The 19,481-nt window shown below is 36.1% G+C and overlaps 1 protein-coding gene across 7 annotated transcripts in view; it reads left to right on the top strand.

The window, feature by feature from the left end:
* Nucleotides 1–19,481, top strand: part of CNST (consortin, connexin sorting protein) — a 52,845-nt gene that overhangs the window by 1,806 nt on the left and 31,558 nt on the right. For all 7 annotated transcript variants that reach the window (XM_040599493.1, XM_040599492.1, XM_040599496.1 and 4 more), the window contains one exon: nt 12,318–12,752. In XM_040599493.1, coding sequence (XP_040455427.1) covers nt 12,326–12,752 — 427 coding nt within the window. In that variant the 5' untranslated portion in view covers nt 12,318–12,325. The remainder of the gene's footprint in view (nt 1–12,317; nt 12,753–19,481) is intronic.

The following is a 19,481-nucleotide window of genomic DNA, read 5'->3' on the forward strand; positions in this document are numbered from 1 at the left end:
GCCAAAATGCCCTAACATTCTTCATACACTGGAAATTATACACTTTTCTTCATTTTTTAATTCACTTTAGCTTAGTGCTTGCCTGCATTGAACCACAGGGTAAATTTATGACTTTTTTTTAAAATCCTTGAGAAACTGTTGAAACATTAGGAAAATGGTAAGTTTTGTACATTTTATGTTTAGAATTACAAAGAAGAAAGTCGTTGAATACATTAAAGTGTATCCGAAGGACAATTTGAACAGTTATTTTTAAGTTAATGACTTATTGTGGCATATATTTTCTAGTGTAATCCAGTTATTGCCACATGCAAATATTTGAATTTACAGTCTTACCTCACAGAGCCTTATGTCTCTGTAATTTAAGTGCATTGTTGGGTACTCTGAAGTTGTTTCCTCCCAGTTAATGTTTTTTGACGTAAATCAGGGAAGGAATGGGTTACCTGTTTGATTGGATTCCATCCTATGCTTGAATCAAAAGAGCTCATTAGTTGGATGGGTCAAAAAGATAAGTAAAGAGATAATTGTTCTTCTCAGTGGTTCTTTCGTATTTATTTTTACTTGGTTCCATTTACAGTTTTATCTTTTGAGTTAATATTAAAGCATTGGTTCTTTATTATTATTTTGCGAAGTATTAACCACTTAGCTGCAGTAAATATTGACAGGCATTTCTAAGTAAGGGGGAAAATTGCAGTAGTACATAGATCTTAATCTCAGTTTTTCAAACTCTTATGCTGATACTTTATTTTAAGTACAAATTCAGTAGCATTCTCATCTTGCACGTAAATCCCCAAGGGGTGTGTGAACAGAAGTTCGCAGGATCGTACTTTTTCTTGTCCCGGTAGCAATACTTAACATTAGTGTCTGCTGTTTGGCTTAGAATACAGATTGTTAGCATCTAATTACTTCAGAAATTCTTTGTCTTTCTATTTTATTCACTACATCTTGTTATATCATTAACTCATTTGTAAAATTTAAGATTTATTCTTCATATTGACTGTTCTTTTTTTAAATTATGCATATATTGAAAGGCTTACCTGTTACCAAATACCACTTCTAATGTGACTTTTTTAAAAAAGCTTACAACAGAACTGATGTTCAGGAAAAGAGCTGAAAGATTTACTTAAGCGTAGTAGCTTTAGTCATGTGAAAATAAAATAACCTGCTACATGCTTGAATTGGCAGAAACATCCCTGTGCCTTGCTGAGATGCAGGATGTCACAGAATTCTTGTTTCCACTTATTTTATTCAGCATACTTCAATAATCTTGTTGTAATAGTGTGGATGGTGACCAAGGAAAATAGTAGGAGTGGTAAGAGATTTCTTCAAAAGTGCTGTAAGTGCTGTGCACTCAGGAAAATTGTCTCTAGGAAGAACTGTTTTTGAAAAATCAGTCGGAGAGTAGCATTATTCTTTTGTCCTATTCCCTTGTCATCTCTGACCCCCACTGCAGGGCTGTCTATACATGCACAAAGGAAATGTCCCAGGGACTGAAGTAGTATTTAATCCCATGTCACAATAAGGTTTGAGAACCAGTAGTTTGCAACCTGTGGGTTGTATTGGACATCTTCCTTCAGTGTGAAAATTGGTCTTTATAATGAGGTCAGCAGTTTTAATTATAGAGCCATTATGCTCTATGAACTTTAGCTTACAGCTTTTCTGTGTGCATTCTGTGGACAATGAAAAATGGCTGGACACTTGCATTTGAGGTGGGGTGGGGTGGAGTTTTTCTGTTGTTTGGCCAAGCTATTAGTATTAAGGGAAATAAGAATCCAAGGTTCCTTGGAAGCATGCCTACTCCATGTGACAGTGTAGCTTCCAGCCTTGCCTGGAAACGTGATTAATAGGCAATTGCTGTCCATTAAAAGTCAGCTTGATCAATTGTGTCTGGAGAGTGAGTGCTCAGGTACCAATTAAGTGAAACATAGCAAGTTAGTTCTTTGAGATTGTTTCTGAGTGCTAGGTATATGGTCATGTATGTTAATATAAGCTTATTTGGAAAAAAAAATTGTTAAACCACTCCTCCTTTGCTGTTTTTCTGGTGTAATAACATGCTATTTAATAGGAAAGCATTTTCACACCAGGTGCAAATTGACTTTGTAGCCTTACAAACGCTGCAGCAAAGTTCACAGCTCACAAAAGAGCCATTCAGCACAAAAGTAAACATTTTTGATGAGCCGATACCTTCAGTTCTGTCCCTAGTGATGCTAATAACAGTGCCCATGTCTTATTTTCCTCTTTTAATGAACACTAAGCAGCAATATTTTTGACATTTTCAGTGGAGAGGCAAAGGGTTCTGTCGTGTGAAGACTGTTGCATAAGCTGTGTATTGTAAGGCGTTTTGGCAGGGGTACAAACTTTCTCACTGTGCTATATCTGCTCTGTGTATACAGGGAGACTCAGTCCCTAGGGCTATCAATCTGGCATCTTTCATCAGCCGTAAATTTACTGCAAATATTTTTTGTCTGCATGCTTAAAGAAGTGCTATTAAATCTTTGTGGACAGGAGTAAAAACATTCAACTAGATGCATCTTCTGTTTACTTCTCTCTGAATTCCTCTTCGTTGAATTTTGATGAGCACATTCTGCTGACTCAAATTCACTCAGCCCATGTTTGTGTATATGTCTTGTTCTAAGTCTTTATTTTGAACGCTTTGGCTATGTTATCTTGCTCAAGAGCTTGTCGCGCTAAAGATTTTTTTACTTCTTTTTTTATTTTTTTTTTTAATCTACTTACTGTATAACTGTGATATCTTTGAACATGTGTTGCTAACTTATAAGGAAGGTGTAGAAGAGAATGATGTTAGTGTCAAATATTTCTCTAGACAAATTTTGGTGTGTTGCATGCTTGCTTTTTAGGAATGGAGTTGCTTAGGAGCGTGAAGTTTTTTCTGCTGTTGTTCTAATACACTGCTCTATCTGTCCAAACTGAATTGCTAATGTGTGGCCTTATGATGTGAGCTTTAACACTGCTTATCTCTGTCTATGGGATTGGTTTAATTTTCATGTTTTATTTTGTTTGGACAAATAATATTACACTGCAGGGCAAACTGAGATTAATTCATAATAAGTTTGGGATTTAAAAAAACCCTGAAACTAATCCTTTTATTTGTTCTATCTTTGCAATATGAGCATTTTAGGAAGAATTTTAGGGTTACTTGATGAATATCTCATTGAAATAATATGCAAATGTGGAGTACACATTTTGGAGGTTCTTTCCTAATGTTTAATACTTGGAATTTTGAGTGCTTTTAGCCTCGAAGTGAGGGCATGGTGATCTTACTACTTTAGACCAGTATTTCAGCTGGACCTGCATCGCAGTTCAGGTTAGTTCATTCCATTACAGCATTACAGTTGACTCATGGCAAAATAAACAATTGGGGTGCATCTGTCCGGAAAGTTAGAAGTTTGTAAGGTGTTCAGTAATATTTTGGCATCTTCCTTTATTCATGTCTTTATAAAATAAAGTGACGTTCACAATGCAGAGCTTACACATTAGATCCCAGGAAGATTTTATGACAGCTGGCATATAAAAATGCCCTCTATCAATGTTGTCTTGGTAGCTGCTTAGTTTCTTAGCTGGATTTCTCTTTTTTTTTCCAAGGAAGACTATTAAAGTCTACTATTTTAGCACTGACATCATTAGTACAAGGAGAAATGGTAATCATTCACTGTCTCTATACGTTGTAAATCTCCTCCTGTCTTGGAATCATTTAAACTATCTCACTTTGGATTTTAAGTGAAATTAGTTTTTATCTTCTTACAGCCCTGATGATAGGTTTTATTAATGTTTGTGATATTTGGGACTTTCTAATGGAGAGATGTTTGGTTTTTAATGGAAACTGCTACTTAAAGTGGCCTTGATAATAAGAGTTTTCTAAAAAACTGATCTAAACCAGATTAGATGTCTGTTTACAGACAGGTATTACAAACATACATTTAAATTCTAATAGAAAAAATGATACCTCTGCTCTAGAAAACTCCTCCAAGATCTATTAATCAAAAGTATGTGTAAAGTATTAGATATATCTCATATAGTCAGCATCTATTTACACTATTAGAACTGAAATGAGTTACCTTAATAACTTTCTGTTGGAAAGGGGAGAGTTGAAACAGCACTCAAAGCTAAATTCACCACTCGGGTTCGAGTGTTTGCAGCTTTGTTGACTTCAATTAAGTTACACCAGTAATTAATTTTGGGGGGATTGTGATTTAACATCTTAAACGTTAAAGGCCTTTTCCGGTTTATACATGATTGAATTGTCAATTACACATTTAAAGGCAAAAAACTTGAACAAAACAGACACTTAAATTTGGTCCTCTTTACAGTCCTTCTATGATCCCCTGTACAAAAATATCTATTGCTCAGTCTTTTTAATGTGCTCATCTTTGTTACATCCCTGTGAAATAAAACAGTATTTTGTAGTTAAGAACTGCATTAAAGATGATGTAACAGTTTGACCGAATTCACAGAGGAGGTTCAAAAAAAAGAAAGGATTTGATCTCAGTCATTTGTATCTGACACTCAATAATGTAGAAACTAGACCGTCCTTCTCTTCTGAAATATAAAACCAACTGATGCAACATTTTTGTAGAGCTGCTGGATATTCTAATTTTCTAATGATGACAATTATTGAAGCTCTGACAGTTAGCTCTGTTCTTAATTAACCTTCTGAATGAACCTACAGGTTTGATAACAAAGGGACTGCAGGTATGTAATACTTGCAGAAAAGAACTGTTTCATAAATTTTATGGACAGATTTCCATTCTATTTGTGGTTGCTTCTGGCCTTGATTTAGGATCTAACTGAATATTTTGACCATGCTAATTTTTTTTTTGTATTGATGAGGGCTATAAAACTTGCTCATCCCTCAGGTATAAATTGTAGAATTCAATCTCACTATGAAATTCAACTGTCAGAAAGTCTTGAATGCTCTCATTTCTAAAGATGGGCAGTTTTTAGGTAATTGCCTCATTCTTCTTGTATCTCCATTTCAAGGGACTGTATTCTGTCATTTCTGCCTTGTCATATATTTTTAAAGTTATTACCTGAGATCATGAGGGATTTTAGATCATTGTGCCTTTCTTAGCTAACTCTTATGAGGTTATAGGATGTATCAGCTTTCTCAGGACCTTGTAAAGTAAAGATTTGGATAAGAGTGAGCTGAGCTGAATAATTCTCATAAAAATAGTCTGTACTTACTTGCAGGACTTTTGTTGGGTTTTTTTCTTAATAAGAAAAAAGTACTCATCCTAGAAAAGACGCATAAATTTGTCTAGTAGGAGTTTTTAATTTTTGTTATACTTTGTAATCAAACTTGCATACATGTTCTGAAGTGTAACAACAATCTGAGAGTTCTTCAATTAGAAGGAAAAGGTAAGAATCAAAAAAGGCAAATTTCTTCTCCTCATAAGACTTAAAAGGAGTTTTGCGCACCCTGAGGCAGGACCAGTTGCTTATAGGTTGTTCTTGACCAACGTTTGTCTAGACTGTTGATGAAAGTGTGGCAGTGATGAGAATTCTCCATCCTCCTAAACCAGTCTGTTCTACTGCCTTTCTACCCCTACCTGAGATTTGTCTGCAGCAGATCACCAGAACATGAACAAAAAATGAACACATCAAATGGTGAGGTCCCCTTTTACACCTTTCAGTGAAATTTGTCCTAGTGAAGCTTGAAACTCAAAACTCTCCAGACACTTGGGGAGCTGATCATTGTGTATTTTGAGTGCTGAAAAAGAGCTAGTTTGTGTGAAATTATTGTCAGAACTCTGCTGTATGTTCTAATAAAAGATACTATTTGTTCCCAGACAAACCCCTTGTATTTAACTGCTGACTGAAACATATTTTCATAGTAATGTTAAATGTGGAAGAGTAGATTATGCCTGGCGGTATACGTTTATCATTGTTTATTAAAGCTGTGAATAAGCAGTATGACTAGGAAGCGTAGAAGTTGAAAATAGCATGTGGAACTTCCTCTCAAAACCTCACCATTCCTGCTGTTTATAGTTGTAAAGATCATCATGCCTTTAAATGCCACTGCCACTTGAGAAATGTCACTTCAGTGTCAGAAAGTGCCAAACTACCAAAGTGTTCATGCTCGGACGTTTTAGTAAATACAGTGAAATTCGATAACCCACTCCCACATCTGAATACGGCTCGGAGAACAGCAGACTTAGCGCGTTTGAAGAGATAGACCTCCGAAACTATGTATCTGACACAGAAGCAGAAAACATAAATATGTTTTTACCTCTAGTGCATTATTTCAAAGCTGAGCATAGGGCAAACTGAACAGTCAGGAAGAGATGAGATTCTTTCATAGCGAGGCTATCCAGTAATGGGATTGTATGTAAGACGATCTTGTGACATGACAAACTACTAAGGAGTCTGTGCTATAACACAGCACAACAACACGGTAGTTTTTTTCTGCAGAGATGGCAGATTGGGTAATGGAAGCATACACAGATTTGTATTTTCCTTTCTTTAGAAACAGCAGCATTCTAACCATTAAGTGTTGCACAAAACACAATTCAGAGCAGAATTCTGCTATCTGGAGGTGGTCTGGCTTTGTGAGATGATTATAGCTAAATGAATTGCCTACCTTCTTCATCTGCTGTCTCTTTCCTTCTGCAGCAAATGGTGTGATGGTCATGTACGCCTTCTACAACTTGTACTTTTCTCTGGTTTTCTTTGTTGGCTGTGGTGAGGCAAAGGCATTGTAATGCAATCTGGTGATAGTATTGCAGGTTCTTTAGGTGTATCTTGTCTTTCACATCATCAGAAGCAAACAGATGTTTGCAGAAATTGCACCTGCATTTTCTCAGAAAAACATAGGGACTTTTTTGTTTGTTAGCTCCTGTAACAGCATAGTAGGATTCCTCTTTTTCTTGCAGGCTAGTGCACTCGCAATGGTATGTTGTATGTTGTTTTCAGATAGTGCCATATAGCTACTCTGTCATGTAGAGTTTCCTCTCCATTGCTGCATCTTCATTTTGGTAGTAAATGTAATTGTTCATAAAATGAGATCAACATTCTTACTTGGATGTGGAAACTAATGTGCAACTGTAAGAATTTGCAATACATGTTTTGATTTTGTATTCACATTGGTTTGTATTAATTTTTAGAAGATTCATTATTAATACAGTAAATTAAATGTGGTCTTGTAAAGTATCTGTACACCAGCTATCAGGAAGATAAAGAGATTTATTCTTTTTAAGAAATATATGTTTATATATTTCAGTGTTTCTACAGTTTTCCTTTTTTGTTGTAGTGGTAGAAGCATCAACTCTGTAAAGACAATGGTATAAAAAAAATCCTGTTTCCTTTTCACAGAATCAGCGTGATTATTTTTTTCTACTTGTATTTTTTTTAAAAAGGGAGAAAAACAACAAAACCCCTGCAACAATAAAGAAAATTAAATTCTCTTAGTCCTAGGTACTATCTAGTTTTTTACCTGTCCTTAAACCTGAGACTTGCTTAGCTTCTTCTGTGAAAGAATGGGGATTCCACAACATCTCTAGACAGCCTGTTTGGTTGTTTATATGACAACCTTTTCTAGGCTAAATAACTGTTACTACATGTAGTGCTGTCCCTTCGTCTCTAAAACTCTTACCTGTCTGTGATCTAGGTTCTCATATTTGTGCACATCTTGTTTTGTGTATATTGTGCACGAACCAAAAATACCGGGCTGTAATTGATTAGTGTCTGGTAGGACATAATGAATTCTCTTGTGCTTGTAATACCTGCTGTGTTGGATCTCAGGGGGGTGGGGGAAACTCTTGGACTGACAGTCAGTTTTCTGTTTGGTATCTCTTTACAATAGGGTTTTCATCAGAACAGAATCTGTGATTCTATGGCTGGTTAATCTATATTTCATATAGATGTGCTTCACTTATTCTAAAAGATACGGTGTGTCCTGTTTGTCTTAGTGAATTTCACATTACCCCTTTTGGAGCACATATTGCCACAATTAATTTTGAATTAAATCCTCCAAAATACTTATGACTGCTGTTAACTGCAGATTTTACATAGGTACTGTGTTTTGTCATCAAAATGAATGAAAAGATTCAGTAGAAGCAACACTGGGAACCAATCTGAAATGCCCATTCAATTTGAATAGAGCAATATAGGTGATATAGTGGGGAAACTGGCTTTCAAAGAATTAAAAGACTTGAATCTCCCTACTTAACATAGAATAATTAAGTGGCATGGAATGAGAGAGGGAAAATAATGTCTTTGGAAGAGGACCTATATGAATGCAGTCAAATGGAATAAAAAAATTATTTGTCATAAACTTCTTGAATGTTAGAACATTTTTAGCCTTTTGCCAGCAGCTATGGTGTTACAAACTTGATCTCTTAACATACTTCTGATATCAGTCAATGCAATAGTATGCTATATATTCAGTAAACATTCACAAAAAACACCTTACAGGTTATCCAGCTTTCCAGGATAGAGGAGCTGTGTTAGTGTGAGGTTATGGGGGACGCAGTGTCATTTGTTCGTGGCTTTGGTTTGGTGTTTTTTTAATGCTCTCTTCAAATGTTGGCTGTGCCAGCTCAGGAAAGATCCCAGTTCTTGCTTTTTTTCAGAATACAGTCCAAACAACTGTATTTAAGCTTATGTTTCCTTGGTAAGGATAGATGGAAGAAAGGCTCTGTACACACACAAAAATGAGCAATTAAAAAAGTTGTTGAAATTATGGTAGTTACATGAAGTACATGAAAGAGAACACTGAAGAGCTCAAGCTTTTTAAAATCGAAATTGACCTAAAACAGAAGTACCATGGTATTTATGTAATGTAATGTACATACTGTTTGTTCTAAAACAAACAAACATACAGCTATCTTCAACTCAGACTGTCTTGTAGCCGCTTGACAAGTATTTGCCACCTTATCTTTGATTTATGCTATAATCACCATGATATACATGCCAATTGCATGAATCTATGTGGCAACTGGAACTGAAGCACTTTGATTCATTGGCATCTTTTAACAGAGGTCAGCACAGTTCTACTCAGTGTTAGCTTTTATTTCAATTTTGGGCATCCAGTGAAGGGAGGAAAGATGTGCCTGGGAAGAAACAGGTTTTATTCTTGGCACGGTCTTTGTGTGCACAGTTCATTTCAATGGCAAAACAGTAAATTCAATATCTGCATGTTAATGGTCTGTTAAATATAGTTCAAATCACTAGTGACTATTTCCATTTTTGTTTGTAAATAAGTTTTCTACTTGTTTTTACACAGAGCTAAAGTTCATTCTTACAGGATTTAGCTTCACTTTGGTACCTGCCTTGTGCCTTGGTGAAGTCAGAAGGAATTGCAGATAGCAACATTGAAACCAGGAAGGAAAAGAAGCTTCATCTGGGGAAAAAAATCCTTTTAAAAGATCAAGACTGATCTAAATTCTTTCAACTGGCTCTTCCTGGATTTTCATTCTCTAAGGAGTCATAAGGGCTGTAGAAAGGAATATATTTTTCAGGGCTACTTTTATTTAGAGAAATTCTGCGTTTCAAACAATAAACCAAGAAATGTTGATCTATGCTAGGTGCAGAAGCTCTCCAGCCTCTCAGCCAGAGAGGGACTATCATTTTAGCCACATGTTAAAAGGAAATGAGTTAATACTTTCTATCAGAATGTCAGCTTCCTCTATAGAAACTGTCACTTGTCAAAAGCATCTTTACCTCATTTTGTATAATCTAGTAGGAAACATTGTTCAAATGCATTCACATTTCTGTTTCCCTGTGATAGCTGTTGAAAGGATAAACTGTTGTCTACACTACGCAAGAGTGGTGGTAGGACATCCTGATTTTTAATTATTGCTGTTAAAATGAATTTGTTGTTGGCTTTGGGCAATTTAATTCAACCTCTTTTGTTTGATATATCATTTAATCTATGAGCTGGGGAGGGCAGCAGTAGTTAATATTACATATGCTAGGAATAGTAAGTGAACCTTTTAAGTTCAACATAGTGTTTGGGGTTGGTTGGTTTTTTTTGATGCTTTAGAACAGTTATTAATAAATCAGCATAACTATAGTGTGGGTGTCGTAAAGAGTATCTTCTAGTTCTCATTCTTGCTGGTTTGGCTGAAGTTCTGTCCTTTTAACCTTTCATTTTGTGTTTATCTCCCTTTGAGAGAAAAGGGCTTGATTAAGAAACATCCTAATGAACAGATGCATTCTTCAGATATGTATCTCCTCTAGAGTTCCCTTCATTGTCTTTCTGGTGCTCGAGGAAGGCAAGCCAATTCTCTTATTTGGTTGCCAAAGGAAAATACAACTTCCGTCTCTAGTGTACAATTCGTTATTCTTCTAGAATAGAATAGAATAGACTATTTCAGTTGGAAGGGACCTACAGTAATCATCTAGTTGAACTGCCTGACCAATTCAGAGCTGACCAAAAGTTAAAGCATTTAATTCATTAAGGGCATTGTCCAATTGCCTCAAACACTGACAGGCTTGGGACATTGACCACCTCTCCAAGAAGCCTGTTCCAGTGTTTGACCACCCTCTCAGTAAAGAAATGCTTCCTCAAGTCCAGTCTAGACCTCCCCTGGTGCAGCTTGTATGTTATTGGATAGGCAGTATTTTTTGTTAAACTGGTACAGCTGGAAATGGTTAATAAATCCTTCAGGTTGGAAGCAGAGATGAAGTTGTCCTAGTTGGTGCTGACTTTTGCGTTTCTGTTGCCCGGCTGGTGGTGGCTTGTCACCCTCTGCATGCTTCCCTGGAACTCCTCACTGTCTGTTTATGCAGCCTGGACTTCGTATGCTTGTTTGTGAGGACCTTATTGGAGACAGTGTCAAAAGCCTTACCAGAGTCAGGGTAAACAGCATCCATTGTTCTCCCCTCCTCTGCTGAAGCCAGTCACCTCTTTGTAGAAGCCTATAAAGTTTATTAAGCACTATTTACCCGTCATAAATCCATGCTGACTACTCTCAATGACCTTCTTGTCCTTTATATGTTTGAAAATGGTTTCTTTTTTTCTGAAAAGGATTACTTGGTATATCACCTTTCAGGGACTGAGGTGAGGCTGAGCAGCCTGTAGCTCCCTGAAGCCTCCTCCTTGTCCTCCTTGAAGACCGCAGTGACGTTTTCTGTTTTCCAGGCCTTTTAGCAACTACAGAGGTTGTGGAAGAATAATATTGGGAAAATCTTTTTAGTAATCATTAACAGAAATATGTTTCTGTGTATGAAGGAAAACCTACTTATTCTCTTAAGGCATTTTTTCTGTTTTTCTGCAGTTTGAATTCTTCTAGCAAGTAAAATTAAACATTATCTTGCATATTTAGCAAGTTTTATTTCAGTTACTTCAGTTATATATACTGGGACATAAGACTGAAGAAAGCCTGGTGGAGACGGTTTTCCTTAAAATGCCTTTTCATTTAAAGGAAAGGATAGGAAGCTGCTGTAGGAGGCTTGTCTAAGCTTTTCTGTAAGACAAGAGTGCTTGCTGATTTTTTGGCTTCACTACTTAAAATATGTGAACTAAATCTAATGAGATGTACATAATGGAGCTGTATTTCATCTATATAGTCGCTAAGTTAAACCAGCAGTACTGCCGTGCCTCTGAAAGCTAAAGATAGGAACTGAAACAATAACAGTCCTGTATAAGTACCATCTAACTCTTCTGCTAAGTTACCTTTTTTTTTTCCTGTGAATATGCATCTAATTGCAGCATTGATCAGAGGTACATGTTCACAAAAAGGGAAAATCGACCCCTGCTGAGAGTAGGTGGGGGATTAGGTTTTTTTATTAACAAACCATCTGCTTCTGTGTATACTGAAGACATGGTGAATGTTTTCTTGAAAAATAGTGAAAATCTGAGTCAATAAACAGGTTCTACTTGCATCTGATTCTTGTAACAGTTACTCTATCAGCATATTTGATATGGTACCATCAGTGACAGAATTAAAGGTTGTTCTGCTTTTATTCCTCCCTGTTTTATTTTTATTTCATGGAAACTATGATCTTATGTGACAAGAATGCTTTTGTTTTAGCTATGGATTTAAAGGGGGGGTGTCTGTTTATCTTTTTGTTTTTCTTGTTACCTCATCTGTAATGCTGAGCACTGCTGTAAAAATCAGGTCAGGTAACAGATTATAACTGAATAAAAATACAAGTTTATAGATAGCTCTTTGTATGTAAATATGCTTTGCCTTAAGACTTACAACAGGGCCATAGATTACAGTTTGAAATAATTTTCCCATTCTTTTAAAATGTTATCACTTGGCTAATGTAATTCTTTATTGGCTGGCATTAATACAAGGTTATTTATTCATTATAGTCTACATATTATAAATACTTCTTTTGCTTTTATGTTTTAGGTCTAAAAATGTTTGGAGGGAGATTAAGTGGTTCAACAAGTAACGCTCTAATGGATGACAGAGAATTTTCACCAAATGATCTACAAATAGACTCAAAGGACAGTCTTCCTGCTGACTATAGGGTGGAAAGTTTGGCATCTCATTTGGTTTCTTCAGCAGATGAAAATGAAAATCAACTTGACAATGATGGGAATGAGGTTCTGACTAGTAGCAGCATTGCTATGGGACGACAGGATAAAGGTGAGCAGGACAGCATCAATAATAATGAGAATATGGACAGTGGAGACTGTACCCCAAGCTGTAAAGAAGGTGAGACTGAGAGATCTGTGAATGTCCATATGGACCCCCAGCTGGAGGAAAAGCCTATTATAGAAAAACAACCAGGTGGAAAAAGAAGTCCAAGAAGCAAAAGAAGTTCCAGTAAAAAATCTAAAGGTATTTTATAAAAAAATGTTTTGTTCTGTTTATTGAAAATAATAGCACTGTAATTATAATCTGTGAACGAATAAGAAAGATATATTGTAGTTGTCATACTAATTATTTTAAAAATTTCACTAAAGGTGGTTTTCTGGTTTTGGTTTGTTGGTTTTGGGATTTTTTTCCCCAGAATTGTTAATGGTTCTAAATCAGATTCAGCTCTAGATGTTTTCACCTTCTGTATTTAAATGTTGGCTATGTAGCAAACGGAACATCAAGGAAGCACAAGTAGAGGGAGGTGCAGAATTTCAGTATGGAAATTGGGCTGACTTCCAAATCAGAAGAGCCAGAAATTCAGGCAGTATGGTTTTGTTCATTTGAACATTGTGCTCAAGTGCAAGATTTTGGTGTCTTGATTCACTGTCAAGGTTTGAAATCTTGGTATGTGTACCAAATAGTTTCACCTTGGCCTGCTGTTGTCAAAATTCACTTACATTTTTCAAATTTCAATAAATAGTCCTAGGATGTTTTATTTATTACCCTGTTTGGGGTAATGAGCTGTTCAGAAATGGGTTTGTACCAATTTTTTGTGTTACTTCTCCTTCAGATCTTTTCAGTATGAATTGGATAAGGAAAATGCAAATGTTCATTACATGCTCTTATTTGAGATGCTTCTGCTGTTTTTGAATGAGTAGGATTTGTCTGCATCAACACAATGTGTTATTATATTAGGTTTTTGCCATAAATCATAAAGATTATGTGTCATAGTGCTGCAAATATATTAATTAAAATCAGTGTATTTCATTGTATAGATGTGTTTGAAAGTTGCTTGGAACACTTAGAACAGCTGAATCAAGCCAGCTTTTTTTTCTTTTTTTTCTTTTTTTTCTTTTTTCCCATCTAAAGATTGAGTAGAGAGGGAATTCAGCTACTTAAAATAGATAATTTTAAAATAAAATTTTCTGGATAAACAGCATTTTTTTTATGGCCTAGTATGAAAACTGATGATGATCTTAAAGAATAATAAAATAAGTAAAGAGAGAAAGGAAGGAAGCCTTGCGTTCCATGTCTTGTACATATAGGCAAAATCTAGAAGAGAAAAATTTTATTTTCTAGTAGAGATAAGAGGATCCTGAAAACTACCATCATCATAAGGACGATGAATTCCCATTAAATCATGCAGACAGTCATTAAGTATAAATTTCAACTGTATATTTAATGTTTAAAAATAGAAGAAAATACTTAATTAAAAAAAGAGATTGACAGAAGTAACTGAGAACCGGTTATCTGTATGACAGGAGTAACAAAATAAAAAGTTGATGAAATGTGATTCAGATGTGTGGACAGAGATGTCTGAAGGACCACAAAAGGAAGAAAATGAGAAATTTGCCCAAACACTGGAAGTTAAACTTTGCTTGTATTCTCTCTGCGTTAGTTTGTATTCCTGTTGAGAAATGCAATCAACTAATGCAGAAAAACAAGCTGTGCACAGTAGATCACTGTTTTAAGGCACAAAGAAGAAATCTGAAATACAGATAAGTATAATACCACAACAGAGAATGTCCTGCTTTTAAGAGTTTGGTTGAATACCTATGAACAAAGTTTTACTACTTTAATAGTAAGAACCTTGACTATTACAGAAAGGAAGATTAAAATATAAAATTGCATTATATCTCCCACTAATTACAGGTTAGTTTACATTTAGCCTTTTAGATATTCTCAGATGATGGTTCTCCTGTTTCCACACAATGCGGTGATTGTGTCACAATTTCTTGATGTTGCAAATGTCTTTATTTTAGTGAGAATCTTCCATTTAATTTTTAACACTAGCTATTTTAAACAATTTCTGAGTATTCCTCTACATAAAAGAACCAAACTAGCTTTCTTGACTTTATACCAACTCGGAGATAAAGGAGAGAATAATCAAACCAGAGTGGAAGATCCCTGAGTGGGTGACAGCAGAGTGCCACACAAGCAAGCTGGAGTCACAAACTAAATATCTGTATGGCATGTATTATGGTGATATTTTAAAAAATTTTATTAACTATTGAGAAATCACGGATGAGTTACTTGGACTCATAGCTAAAGAAGAGATTTATGAATCTTCTCTTTCCCTGTAAGCAAACCTGTTATGGTCTCTGTTAAATGTTGCCATTCTGGAAAATACGAGATTTGACTTAAAAAGCATGTTGTTCATGTTCCTTCTCTTGCTAGTGATTAAAGCAATGAGCCTGGAATATGGAAAACTACATTTTTGCTTTTTTATTTATTTGGGACTTACTCAGCAGAAGATTGATAATTGTTAAATAAGTTAATCTTCAGAAGAAAGAGCGAGTGCTTACATGTGCAACATGTTTGAAACCCTCTAAATAGCTGCTTATAAAGCATAAACACTTCTAAGTATTTGATTATTATGTTTCTGTATATGCTTGGAATGTGTTAGGGCTAGAATTATCCTAGGTCCTACAATCATTGGACTGGAATGCAAGATTATGAATAACTATATATGGTTGAAGGTTTACCTAGTTCAATACCTTTCTCCTGACAGTAGCTAATAAAGGATGGGTAGGTAAGAGTATGAAGAACAAGGCAAAGAGGTAGTGATTTGTTCATGTGCTCTCCTTGCCATCAGCAAGTATCCATTCAGGGCTCCCCCAGGTGGGAACTGCTAGACTGCAGTAGCTTATAGTGAATGTGTCACCTGACTTGCAGTTGGTTTCTTGAGTCCATTTCGGTGTCCTGGGGTAAGTAGTTCCAAGATTTCACCTATGTGTTGTTTGAAGAAGCACCTCCTTTTAGCTGTCTTGATGCTCCTGTAAACATACTAAGAATGAATTGACAAGTCTATAGCTTCCGGATCCCAAATTTCTCTCAACGTTCTTTTTGTATACTAATAATAGTTTTGAATAGACTGCGATTATATCTGTTTGAGGATACCTGATGCTCAAGAAGTGAGGTAAATTTAAATTGACAAATTTAAACTTTGACGATTATTCATACTTGATTTCCTTGTAATGAATTGTACTAACTTTAGTGCAGTAGAGATAGTGATTCATGAGGTGTCATCTGCTTCAATGTATTTTTGTAAATGTGGACTTCTAGTCTCTGTAAATAATTTCATATTTTTCAAAAGATCAGTCCTGGCATAACTAGTAACTTGGTGTTGTAAAATCAGTGTGGAATTCCTTAATATAATATAGCACAGTTACTTACACTTAATCATTTTACCCTAAGTTAAATTCTGCAACATATGCTTTTCCTGTAAATTATTCAACTTATTTCTTGAAGCAGCTTGAAGGTGGAAGAAGAAAGTGGAGTGACTGGGATGAATTTGGTGTTGCAGCAAATGAAATATATGAATATAAACTAGTCAAATTATATGAAAATTCTAGGAATGTTATTTTATTTAGGGTTCTGTTCCACACTAAACCACTAAACAAGATTTTGAGCTTGCTCAGGCAGAATTACATCTTTACCAATACTACTGTCTTAAAAGCTTTTTTTTTTTAATACTTGCTGGTCTTTTTTTCTTTTTCTTTTTTTTTTTCTTTTTTTTTTAATGGTTTCTGAATGAATCAGTCTGAACTAGCTTTCTGGTATTGAGTACCAAGAACGTTTAAAAAAAGGGATTACCATATGTTTTCTGTACTAGAAACTTCTGTTACAGCTGATTTAAGCTAATGCTACTGAATGTGAAAATTAAAATTTCAATGAAAAAAAGAGGACAATATCCATAATTTTATTTTGATAGCAAATACCTCCTACTTCCACCTCTGACTCATTCTCAGGAAGGTGGCAAAGCATCTCTAATTTCATACACTTGCAGTACTGATGAAACACAAAAAGGGTGGGACATACTAAAAAATGCATTTATAATTTTTATTCACAAGGTCTGTCAAAATTGGATCTTTTTGCAAGCATGGCACTGCTTCAGTGAACTCTTAGGGAAGCTTTGAGAAAATTTCCTTCTCCCCATGTCTTGGGAAACATTGGCATACCCAACTGGATATGCCAGCTGAAACTCCTCTGAGTCTCACAGAACAGAAACCTGATCTCAGCTGCCTGCTACATTTCTAGTGCATGCTCTGGCTATTGGAAAGTTGATATTTTCGGTGTTTTTTCACATTTATTTTCATAAAAATAAATTTCCATTCTAGTGTGGAACCAAATGTTAAGTTATAAAGTAAATATCAATGCTTTGCAAAGTGAAAAAAACTTAATCCTTGCTTCTTAAAATATCAGAAATAAATGTAATTTAAAGAAAAAATCTGCTTTGGACAGCAAGATCGATTGATTCCAGGAAGAAGCAGTGTTGTGTGCCATTTTCAAAAACATAGTGGAAAAAAAAATAAATAGGGTTCTTAGCCCATAACACCTTTATGATGAAACAGCATTACTAAGCATTGGTATCTCCAGGAAAATTCTTGTTATAGTGCCACTGAGGCACAAATGCTGTCTTGTGTTTAAAATAGAAGAAGGTAGAATTAACCTGAATGGCTGTAAGGCCTTGCTTCAGAATGAGGGGAGTAATTTGAGGGCAGAATTTGATTCCAAGTGAGTGATAGCTCAACTATACGTAGGAATAATACGCAGTTTATAAATTATGTCTTAGCAAAGTACCACAATAACATGAAAATGAAGGTTTTTCATGACAGTTGCTATTGAGCATGTTTCAGTCAATAGTCATGTTTTGATGTGACAGGTGATTATTAACTGCTTATTTTATATATATATATACTTATTATAAAGTGCAGTTTGAAGTGATGGGGGATTTTTTTCTGAGAGAAAAGGTTTGCCAGAACATGTGGACCCTCTTTTCTGGTTTCATGATCATGTGCGGAACAGAAAGCTGTATTTTTAAAGACACCTTAATTCCATCTCTGAAAATACTTCCTGGTTTGTGTCTTGCAGCCAGTTATGTCTCTTGTTGCTTTTGGCCCACAGCAAGCCCAAATAAATACTGGAAAAGCAGGCATATGCATTAATATTGAAAAAGCAATCTTAAATTACACCCATATTTTGTCTGGCAGTAAGCCCTGTGAAAATAGCCACCCACAGAGATTATTAGTACTCTTGATCTGGATAGTTTACTTAATGAAGAGTTTAAAATAACCAAGAATGAAATGGTTGGACCTTCGGTGGACAAGCTAGCGCCTTTCTTAAGCCCTAAATCTTTCAGTTGTGATGAATCAAGGGGTTCTGAAATACGCTGCGTGCCCAAATGGTAGAAACAGTGTGATGGTTACTTGAAACTGTGTCCCCCACTGGGGAGGGGGATGACACTTTTAAATAACATGATTTTCAGAAACTGGGTGTAGCTAGGGAATAATAACATACTCATCATAACTTGAGTTTATAAAAGTCTATTGTGCACACTTCAGTAGCCAAATTTTCTAAATTGTTTCAAAAAATTATGGGATTGTTTTTTAAAAACTTGAGTTCTTTGTAAATGTATCAAGTTCGATGTAGTTTCGTGGAAAAAGAAATATTAATTGGTGGTATAAACTGTAGTTTTCTGGTTACACCTATGACTGTGTGTTACAGGAAGCCATCATTTATTCCTTTTATTCTGTGATCTTCATGAGAAACTGGTCCAGTCTGTATGTGGGTAATTGATTTCTCCCACTACTGCTGACTGCTCTACACTTCTCTAATCTCATTTAACATTTCCTGATAACTATCATATTCATGATCAGCAAGATACTACAGATATTTCATTTCTAACAATAAAATAGGGGATTTGCACTCAGTAACATTTTTGTACTGTTAAGCTTTACATTATCTATCGTACATATTGCCAGTCCTCCACCTGCATGTCTGACTGTTTTGACTTCTATAGAATTGGAGGCAGGCCACAGTGGACTGCCAGGAAACATACATACCATGGAGAACCTAGTTTTCTGCTTAGCAAGAAGTTCTGAAGGCTAAATTCAGTGTACGTCATTACTACCAACGTAGGTCACCACTACTGGCTTATTCCCTGGAGTCTCAAGTCATACGATCATTTAGGTTGGAAAATACCTTTGAGATCATCAACTCCAACCGTTAACCCAGCACTGCCAAGCCCACCACTGAACCATGCCTCTAAGCTCCATATCTGCACATTTTTTTAAACACCTCCAGGGATGGCAGTTCCACCACCTCCCTGGGCAGCCTGTTACAGTGCTTGGCCACCCTTTCCATGAAGAATTTTTTCCTAATATCCAACCTGAATCTCCCTGGCACAGCTTCAGGCTGCTTCCTTTTGACCTTCTGTTTGTCACTTGGGAGAAGAGCCCGACCCCACCTGCCTACAGCCTCCTGTCAGGTAGTTGTAGAGAGCAATGAGGTTCCCCCCCTCAGCCGCCTCCTCTCCAGGCTAAAGACCCCAGTTCCCTCATAAGGCTTGTATTCCAGTCCCTTTCCCAGCTCTGTTGCCCTTCTCTGGACACGATCCAGCACCTCCGTGTCCCTCTTGAAGTAAGAGGCCCAAAACTGACAGGGTTTCCTTTTCTGCCAGGCTGAATGAATCGTCCAACTATCTAGGGAGGTTTTCCTTTACACTTAGCAGGACAGTCCCCCTGGACATATGTCCTCCACAGTAGAATCCCCCTCTGTCATCATCTGCTTCTTTCTGTCCTTTAAGATCCTGTCATCTTTGGGAGGAGCTCCTGTGTTATCATCTGAAGAGCAGGTCGAATTGTCCTTCATTCCTTCCTTCCTTTCCTGGAACGTCTGGCTGTACAAGGTCCTTGGCAGGAGTGAAGA

This window comes from Falco naumanni, chromosome 6, assembly GCF_017639655.2.
Source record: "Falco naumanni isolate bFalNau1 chromosome 6, bFalNau1.pat, whole genome shotgun sequence".
Classification (NCBI taxonomy): Eukaryota; Metazoa; Chordata; class Aves; order Falconiformes; family Falconidae; genus Falco; species Falco naumanni.